Source organism: Cebus imitator, unplaced genomic scaffold (genome assembly GCF_001604975.1).
Source record: "Cebus imitator isolate Cc_AM_T3 unplaced genomic scaffold, Cebus_imitator-1.0 Scaffold97, whole genome shotgun sequence".
Taxonomy (NCBI): Eukaryota; Metazoa; Chordata; class Mammalia; order Primates; family Cebidae; genus Cebus; species Cebus imitator.
Window position 1 is genome coordinate 198,685 of NW_016107412.1, and position 9,680 is coordinate 208,364.

Consider the following 9,680-nt stretch of genomic DNA (forward strand, 5'->3'; position numbering starts at 1 on the left):
GCAGCCAGCCATTCCAGGATTGATTCTTTGAAAAGGAGCAGTGTGTCTTTAAATCTTTCCTTCACCCAAGGCATCCTGCTTGGTCACATGTGCATAAGCACATCACTGGGTTCTTTCATGGAATGAGATGAAGTGCGTCTTTGTATACATGAGTAAAATTGAACCCTCTGGTGATGTCAAGAATATTGGTCCTTTGGGTCTGGAAGAGAGATGATGCTATGAAAACCAGCAAGATTCTTTTAATGAACAAGGGAAGACTCATTGCCAAGGGTTAAATAAAAAATAAATGGAGTTTTTAGTGACTTCATTAGAAATAATGATTTTACTGTGTTTAGTTGCCTCTGATTAACCTTGTTGCATATCTTTCAATTACTAATAAGCTGCTGCTGGTAACACTTAGTGGATTTATATAAAGATGCTTACTGTAGTTTTTAAAGGTGGTGTTGTAGAGTGATTTTACTTCATCTGATGCCAGGTTTACACTTTTGAACTTGCTATGAGAGAAAGAAATAGGCAAAGAACAGTTTGTTTTGTATAATGTGTCCTTAGTATATTGGGAGCAAGGAAATGCAAGCTCGTACTAAAAAAGGCAATCGATGAAGTGACAAAATTTTTTGTCATCCTTCTTTTATTTACAGCTACGCTAAAAATCAACAGTGAGATTAGAAGTGTGAAAAGATTGCAGCTGCTACCAGAATCTTTTATTTGCAAAGAGAAACTAGGTAATATAAACATGATTTAACTTTTGGGGTGAAGCTTTGTTAAATTCATGCAAGAAGCTGAAAGATAATGTTGAAAAGGCTGAAAATTTCTATGAGATTAAAGCATATTGAAGACAATGTGGTCTGTTTAAGAATGCAAAGATTTAAAAAATGTGAAAGTTTTGCTTATAATTTGAGGACTTTCCTGTTTTTCTTAGGGTCATAGAGTGCTGGATTATATTTTATGAAATAAGACTAAGTTATTATATTATAATTCATATTATATTTTATGAAATAACACTAAGTTATTTCATAAAATATAAGTAAATTGTTACACTCTGATGATAGTTCATAGTTTCTGTACTAATTTTTGGAGATCTCTCTGGCATTGTATTTAACCAATATGGAAGGGATCTGTGTTTCATGGAAGTAATTCAATGTCAAGTGTATTATTGAAGATTATTGGAGGAAAAGCTGCAAGCAAAATGTTTGTTTAAACCTATATAAATTTGATTGCTATTTTATACCGATTGATATGTTACCAAAAGTTTGCATTCTAGGTATGGTTTTGCCTAAAGTCTATAAAATTATTAATAGATGCAAAGAAGACAGGTTTTTCTTTTTATCATTTTTCAGTTAAACCCAAACTGTGAGAGGCAGTTATAGGTGGTTGGAGGAGAAGAGATAAGTTGGAAAGCGGAACTGACATTTTTAAGTGCCTGTTTCATTTTGGACTTGTGCCTTTACATGTTATTCCATTTAATCTTAGTAAACTTAGGAGGGTTTTAAGAGCCAGTTGGGAATGTTATGGTACAGTGGGAAGATGGTATTTATAGCATTCCTTTAGGAAAGGCTGGCTAGATTGATATTGTTGCTTTGAAGACCTAAAGACTTATTCTTGTTCATTCCTAGGGGAGATCAGCACTGAGATATTGACTGATATTAACTAAAACTGATAAGAAAAGGAGACAGAATACATATTTATAATGATCTGTGGTTGGACATAGAATCAGAACTTGGACATTAGCTGAATTGAACATTTCTTTTTTTTTTTTTGGAGACAGAATCTTGCTCTGTCTCCTAGGCTGGAGTGCAGTGGTGTAATTTTGGCTCACTGCAACCTCTGCCTTCCAGGATCAATCGATTCTTCTGCCTCAGCCTCCTGAGTAGCTGGGACTATAGGTGTGCACCACCATACCTGGCTATTTTTTTGTATTTTTAGTAGAGATGGAGCTTCACCATGTTGGCCAGGCTGGTCTCAAACGCCTGAGCTCGTGATCGGCCCACCTCGGCCTCCCAAAGTGCTGGGATTACACATGTGAGCCACTGTGCCCAGCCAAGTTGAACATTTAATGTCAGACTAGGCCAGAGTTTTTCAATGTTTTTATTATCACTTCCCAAAGGAACCTTTGGAGATTTTTCCCCCCAATCTTTCTCCTTCATGAAATTTTAATACTATAAATATAGTGTATTTTTATTTATATACCATGACCCTTTGAGGGATCATAAACCAATATAATAGTTTTTTAACCACTTAAGGACCAGTTTTTGCCCCCCTTGAAGATGCATAAACTGGACAGATGAATCTGTTTAGACTCTTTTATCATTAGGATCAGAACAACTTGAAATTCCTTGGCTATGACACTCCACATTTCTCACCGTATAGGGAGGACCTTGTTATGGGGAGTAGAAATACTCTACACTGTACAACAGTAGAGGTTTTTATGCCTATTTTATAGATCAGGAAATAGGTCTAGAGGAGGCTAAGTTACTTAAGGTTCATAGAGCTAATAAATGGTGAAATACAGAATTGGAATAGATTGGCTGACTCCCAGGCTTTTAAAACAACCTTTACAGGAATGTGGCTCAGATTGCTATTCTTTATCTGGTTTCTCTTAAATAAGGAAAAAGGAAACGGAAGGGAGGAAGGATGTTAAATACTGCTAAATTACAAGTTTATGGACTGTTACAATGAAGTGTTTTTAATAAAGTCTTTTATGTTGGGTAGGAATATGCTGCTCATTTGGCAAGTCATTTTAATGATTTTTTTTACTGTGGCTTATAGCACCTTATAGCATCCTTTTATTCATAAGTTCCTAATTAAACAGTTATATGCCAGGTTGCTGAAGGAAAAAATTCATTTAAAGAAAATCAGTTTTCACACTTGAAAAAAGCCCTTGAGCCAGATTGATTTAAAAAAATGGTATCTTGACAGCAAATTTCAACTCAAGATTACAAGTCACACAACAAAGATTTAGACTTCAGCTGCATATCTCTCCTCCTTATCAATTCCATAATACTGAGTGTTTTATTTGTTATAGATAGTGAAATACATAAATATGGAATGGGGAAGGAGCAAGCCTAAATTGTCTACTGATACACTAGGCACTGCTTGTGGAGCTTTAAATTATAACAACACTTATTTGGTGTAGTGATGGTATCTCCTTGAAATAGTTGAGCAAAAAGATGAGAATCAGAGGGGCAGGTTATTTGTCCAAGGCTGTACACTTGGTAAGTAGCAAAACAAGTGGGAACCTCGGCTGCAATTTGGTAGTAAAGCTTCCATACTTTAATGTACATGTGAGTCACCTGAGGATCTTATTAAACTACAGGTTCTGATTTAGTAGGTGTGCTGGGGCCTGAGATTCAATAATTCTAAACAGTTAAAGGTATTTTCAATTCTGGTGATCTGTTGGCCACACTTTGAGTAGCAGTGTGGTGACTAAAAATGAGGGCTTTTGAGCCACACAGACTTGTGTTTGTGCACTGTTCTGACACTTACCATGGGGCTTTGGACAGGCTCTCTGTACCGTGATCTGTTTTTAAAATGGAGATAGTAATTACTTAGGAAAGAACTTCTGATGTTGAAAGCTTGAAAAATGCTTGACACAGGTGCTGACACATATCATGTGATAAACGCTATTAATTTATCAGGATCTAAGCATTACAGGAGCAGTTCCTCACTGTATCCTCAGTGCCCAGAACAGATTAATAGCTATTCAGGAAATCTTAATTGTATGTATGAATCTCACACAATAGTTTTTGTATACAATTAAGGTCTATGAGCTATAGAGGGTTGGGCACAGCTTACTAATTTGATATCATGGAATTTCTAGCTTTTATATCTAAGATTCAGTTTTATCAGAGTCTTGCACCATATTTCTCCTATGAGAGAATTTGGTACATGCTAATCTTTATGAATTATTTTTGAATATTTATTTACCATGTTGATTGGGTTTGGCAGAAATAGAGGACAGTTTTTTCTGCTTGATTTTGGGCTTTGATTTTTCATTAAAAAATATTCTAGGGGAAAATGTAGCCAAGATATACAAAGATCTTCAGAAGCTCTCCCGCCTCTTTAAAGACCAGCTGGTATATCCTCTTCTGGCTTTTACCCGACAAGGTAAGAGATGAAACATTGTCACAGTTCAAATGGCTATAAAGAATAGTAAGCATACTTAGTATTCTTGGTGAGCATGACATCTGACTGCCCTCTTTTCTCCTCCTAGCAAAATGTGCCTCTTTTAAGACTGAGTTTAATATTAATTCCTTAAATGCTATTTACTTTCTCTTTGTATCTCCATACCATTTTGCACATATTTTTATTGTAGTCTTTTTTCCATGTACTATAATTGTTGATATGATTTTTTTCCACCTAAGGTTGGGAATACCTTGAGGGTAGGTAATATGTCTTACTTTTGTATCTTGTGGTCTAGCATGGGGTCAGGAACATAATAGATGCATGCTGTCTCTCTTTCTCTCTCTCTCTATATATGTATTTTTTCATATATATATACACACATAAGGAAATGGAAGGGAGAAAGGACATTAAATACTGCTAAATTAAAAGTTTATGGACTGTTACAATGAAGTATTTTTAATAAAGTCTTTTATGTTGGGTAGGAATATGTATGGTCTGTAATTAGATCTAAGGTTTTTTTCTTTTTAAAAATCATTTATTGGAGGCTCTATGCAGGCACTTTGTTGGATATTTCACATGCATTCTTATTTACTGCTAATGACTTTAAAGTAAATTTTATTGTACATGACAAAATCATAATTTAGTAGGGTTTACAATTCACTCAAGATTCTTGTATTAGCTTTCTTTTACTTGTGTTGCAGTAAAAAAAAAAATTAAAATCTCAATGACTTACAGTGAAATTTATTTCTCACTCGTGTACATGTTGTGTGTTGGTTTGCTTTGGCTGAAGGGTTGTCTTTATCCAGGACATGCTCCTCTTGTGGTAGAAGGAAAAGAGTACCAGTGTCCCAGTTATGTGTTGGTTGGTTCAGTGCTTTTGCTCAGAAATGTATGTCACCTCCACTCACATTTCACTGGAAAAAGTAAGACAAAAGTGGCCACGCCTTATGGTAGTGGGGTGGGGAAGTATAATTATGTGTAGGAAGTGATTGAGAGCTATAATATGATCTACCACAAATCTTCGACTAGCAGGTAGTTTCTGACTTATATGAACAGATATGTGGCTTTTATTTGCTCTCTGTATGTAGAGAAATAAGTAATAATTTTGGTGTCAAGTTGAATGGTGGCATGTCATTACAGTAGTCTTCCCTTTAGTTGGTGATGAGGGAAAGGGAGTAAAGTGAATTGAAAAACACATGTAGATATGTCTTTGTTGGATTTTGATTATCTTTGCTAGTGGAGAATAGTACCACAAATATTTTGAAGGTGCTAATAACCAAAACAATTTTTATTTGACTTAGAACATACTATTTTTCTTTTTCTTTCTTGGCTTTGTTTCTGATTTATCTCTTTTTAGCCTGCTAGGCTTCAGATAATAATAATTGCTAACACTTGAGTGCTTATGCATGGTGTACCAAACATTGTTCTAAGCACTTAATATGTATTAATACATTTACTTCTCATACAACTCATTGAATTAGGTGGGATGTAATATTAATCCATTTACAGATGAAATTAAGTTAGAGTTTAAATAACTTGTCCAAAGGCATACAGTTAATGACTGGCAGGGAACCAGTTACAAAAGCCAATGAATCATTCATTTTCAGTAGTTGAATAGAGAAATTTTGTTGCATTGAATCTTGTTTGAGACAGAAGAGGCCATTGGCTAGTATTTAGCAATTGTCATAATTATTTGGTTTATATTAAAAAGCATTTGTCTTTCTACTAAAACATAAAATGAATAAGGGCCTAGAGTTGTATGAGTTAGTAGTAATTACAGTCAAGCTGGGGTTAAAAAATTTGTTGTAGATGATGCATACTTGGGGATAGTTAAGGGTACCATCTAATTTTTTGCCTCTTTAGAAAGGAACAGGTGGCAACTTTGTTGACTATGTAGAGAAAGCCAGATGTTCTTTACTCAGTAATACCTGTTACTTCTCTTTTTTTCTTTTTAGCACTGAACCTACCAGATGTATTTGGTTTGGTCGTCCTCCCACTGGAACTGAAACTACGGATCTTCCGACTTTTGGATGTTCGTTCCATCCTGTCTTTGTCTGCAGTTTGTCGTGACCTCTTTACTGCTTCAAATGACCCACTCCTGTGGAGGTTTTTATATCTTCGTGATTTTCGAGGTGATTTCCATAATGGCATACTCACAAGAAAGGGCTTTTTCTTTTCATTGTCTTAATTGCTCTGCTTACCAAAAGTTTTTAGTTATAGGATTTTTCTGTTGCAAATGATTATAATAAATAGCTTTAAAGAGACTCTAAGCTTCATATACCTTTGCCTGTGTCCCCAAAACTCTCTCATTTTTGTGTTTTGCACAAGACAAATTGCTCATTAGACTAAGAAGAATAGTCTAATGAGTGATTTCAGGATAGAAAAATTGAAGTAAAACCGGCTTGCTTATTTTCTCTCTAGAGACGATACTCAGTATCTGACTTAGAAATGAGCTGGCATTTCTGGATTACTTTCACAGTTGAGACCAGTGTGTAAGTCAAGGGAGTTTTGTTGACCTGTGCCATGTTGCTATGGCAGCTTTATTTCTGTATGGTCACATTATGGTGACCTGGTAATCACTGTGGCAGTGATGATGGTAGAATTTGTGCGTCAGGATTTCCTGCTACAAGACCAAAAACCTGACTGTGGAATTTTTTTTCTGCCACCACCATTTTACTACATATTAGTGTTTTAAGATTATTTGACCCTGGGATGAGTCACGAAATCCATTTAATGGGTCATATTACAAAAAAACAAAACCCACAATGGAAAAATCTGTATTTATTTTATAAATAGCATGCCTATTTATAAAGTAGGAGTAAACTTTTATTTCAATTATGTAGAGGTAGGTGTATATAGTGTTGCAATGTAAAATTTTTATGTGGTTTATATAAAAATTTTTGAATGATAATGCTGTATGTGATGTTAACATATACCACCTTAGTAACTATAAAAATCTGGTGGGTAGGTACCTCCCATTAACAACAACAACAACAAAAGAATATCATGTAGAGTCATTTAGATTGCTAAAATTTTTTTTCTTTTAAAATTTCAAAATATAAGAAGTGTAAATGACCTGGTTTGTTCCTTTTCCTCTTCTTTGATTCCTGAGGTCCTCTTTCTGCTTTATTTATGTCCCTGAATTTGAAGTATAAAATGTTATTTTGTTAAAGTTGGCAGCAAGAAAGCATCATCTCAAAAAATAATTGTTTTATTTTTTGAGACAGGGTCTAGTTCTGTTGCCCAGGGTGGAGTGCAGTGGCACAAACATAGCTCACTGTAACCTCCAACTCCTGGGCTCAAGTGATCCTCCCTCCTTAGCCTCCTGAGTAGCTGAGACCATAGGCATGCGCCCCCTTACCTGGCTAACTTTTTTGTTTGTTTGCTTATTTTTAGTGCAGACAAGGTCTTGCAGTGTTGCCCAGGCTGGTCTCAAACTCAAAAAAAAGAATTAAAAATAAATTATAGTCAAAAAGAGAAGACAGAATGACTGATGTATATGGAAGGACTGACAAAAAGCAGGGTATGATATAAATACTCATAAAAGGAACAAATACCCTTTCACTTGTATATTCGAATTTAGGATTAAAGCACAATCATTCTCTAATTTCCAGATTGTGATCCACAAGTTCATTTATAAGCTGTTCAGATTTTATAATGAATTTTTCTATAGATATACTGTTATGAGGCTAGAGCTTTTATAAATCTTATTCCATGCTAATGTAATAACTTGTAGAGAAGATATGAGCATCTTTTATCCAAACTCTTTTGTATGCTTAAAGTCGAATGGGCTTCTCTTTCCTCATTTCACATATTTCCAGTAAATAAGTACATTAAAAAATACTCAGTTATGGTCATGCTTCTGATAGCCAAGTCATTCAGAACATGGTTGGGAGAAAATAGTCTGACTGGAATATGGATGGAAGCCTAAGTCAGTTTGACCTCCAGTAATGAAGCTGGGCTGTAATACAGAAACTCAGAGGCTGTTACCCAGTTGGTGTAACATGAGACATTGGACTACAAGTAGGTGACACACCTAGATGAAATTAGGGGAGAAGATATAGTGTAGGACCAGGACCAGTTAATGCAGGAAGAGAGTAGCCACATGTTCCTCCATAGTCCCTGAGGAATCACTGGACTGAATTACCATGTGGCACAGAACACTGATGGTCACCCTTAACCATCAATGAAGGGTTTGAATTTAGATGAGAACGTACAAATGATATAGTGTGTGTTATATAAATGATGAGTGTTTTTTTTTTCTTATGCTTAATGGGTAAGTTTCACTTTTTTTAGGAGAAAAACAAAATCCATTGTTTAATGCTGGATGAATGAAGTGTTTTAAAATCCTTATTTTTTGTTTTTCCTTTCTAGACAGTACTGTCAGAGTTCAGGACACAGATTGGAAAGAAGTACGTATTTTTAAATAGTAAGGCTAATGTCTGTAACACAGAAATGACTAGTTAATTAATATATTAAGGGTGTATTTTCACTTTTATATGATGTAATGAAATCTGTTTTCATTTAATTTATTGTAAAATTTCAGTAAATGAAAACGTTTTCAACTTTTTTAGACCCAGTTCTTATTTTCTTACATGGAAAAATGTTAACACAATGATTTTCATCTTTACTTATTATGAAACATTCTTCTGTTGCAACAAAATTTAAATGGGTTGTCTTTGTGCTGGAGTAGTCATCATCTGTTAGCACAGCTAGTTAGAATAGTACCTTATGAAAAGAATAAATTATATTGTTTCATGAGGTACTATTCTAATGTCTCCATAACAAAAACTGCAAGGTGGAGCAGCAAGTGCTGATGGAGAAGCTGCTGCAAGTTATCCAGAAGATGTAGCTAAAATCACTGATGAAGGTGGCTGGACTAAACAACAGAATCTTTCAGTGTAGATGAAACAGCTTTCTATTGGAAGAAGATGCCATCTACTTCATAGCTACAGAGAAGGAGTCAGTGCCAGCGTCAAAGGACAGGCTGATTCTTGTTAGGGGCTAATGCAGTTGGTGATTTTTGAAGTCAGTGCTCATTGACCATTCCTAGGGCCCTTAAGAATTATGCGAAATCTCTGCCTTTGCTCTGTAAATGGAACCACAAAGCCTGGATGACAGTACATCATTTATGGCATTTGCTGAATATTTCAAGTCCACTATTGAGGCCTACTGCTTATAAAAAATATTCCTTTTAAAATACTGCTCATTGACAATGCAGCCAGTCATCTCAGAGCTCCGATGGAGACGTACAAGGAGATTAACATTTTCATGTCAGCAAACACAACTGCATTCTGAAGCTCATGGGTCACGGAGTAATTTTGACTTTGAAGTCTTATTATTTAAGAAATACGGCCGGGCGCGGTGGCCCAAGCCTGTAATCCCAGCACTTTGGGAGGCCGAGGCGGGTGGATCACGAGGTCAAGAGACATGGTGAAACCCCCTCTCTACTAAAAATACAAAACATTAGCTGGGCATGGTGGCGCGTGCCTGTAATCCCAGCTACTCAGGAAGCTGAGGCAGGAGAATTGCCTGAACCCAGGAGGCAGAGGTTGCGG

The 9,680-nt window shown here is 35.7% G+C and overlaps 1 protein-coding gene across 2 annotated transcripts in view; it reads left to right on the forward strand.

The window, feature by feature from the left end:
* FBXO7 (F-box protein 7) overlaps positions 1-9,680 on the forward strand; it is a 24,078-nt gene that overhangs the window by 12,272 nt on the left and 2,126 nt on the right. For both annotated transcript variants that reach the window (XM_017536349.2, XM_017536350.2), the window contains exons 5-8: positions 639-722; positions 4,009-4,104; positions 6,078-6,254; positions 8,497-8,534. In XM_017536349.2, coding sequence (XP_017391838.1) covers positions 639-722; positions 4,009-4,104; positions 6,078-6,254; positions 8,497-8,534 — 395 coding nt within the window. The remainder of the gene's footprint in view (positions 1-638; positions 723-4,008; positions 4,105-6,077; positions 6,255-8,496; positions 8,535-9,680) is intronic.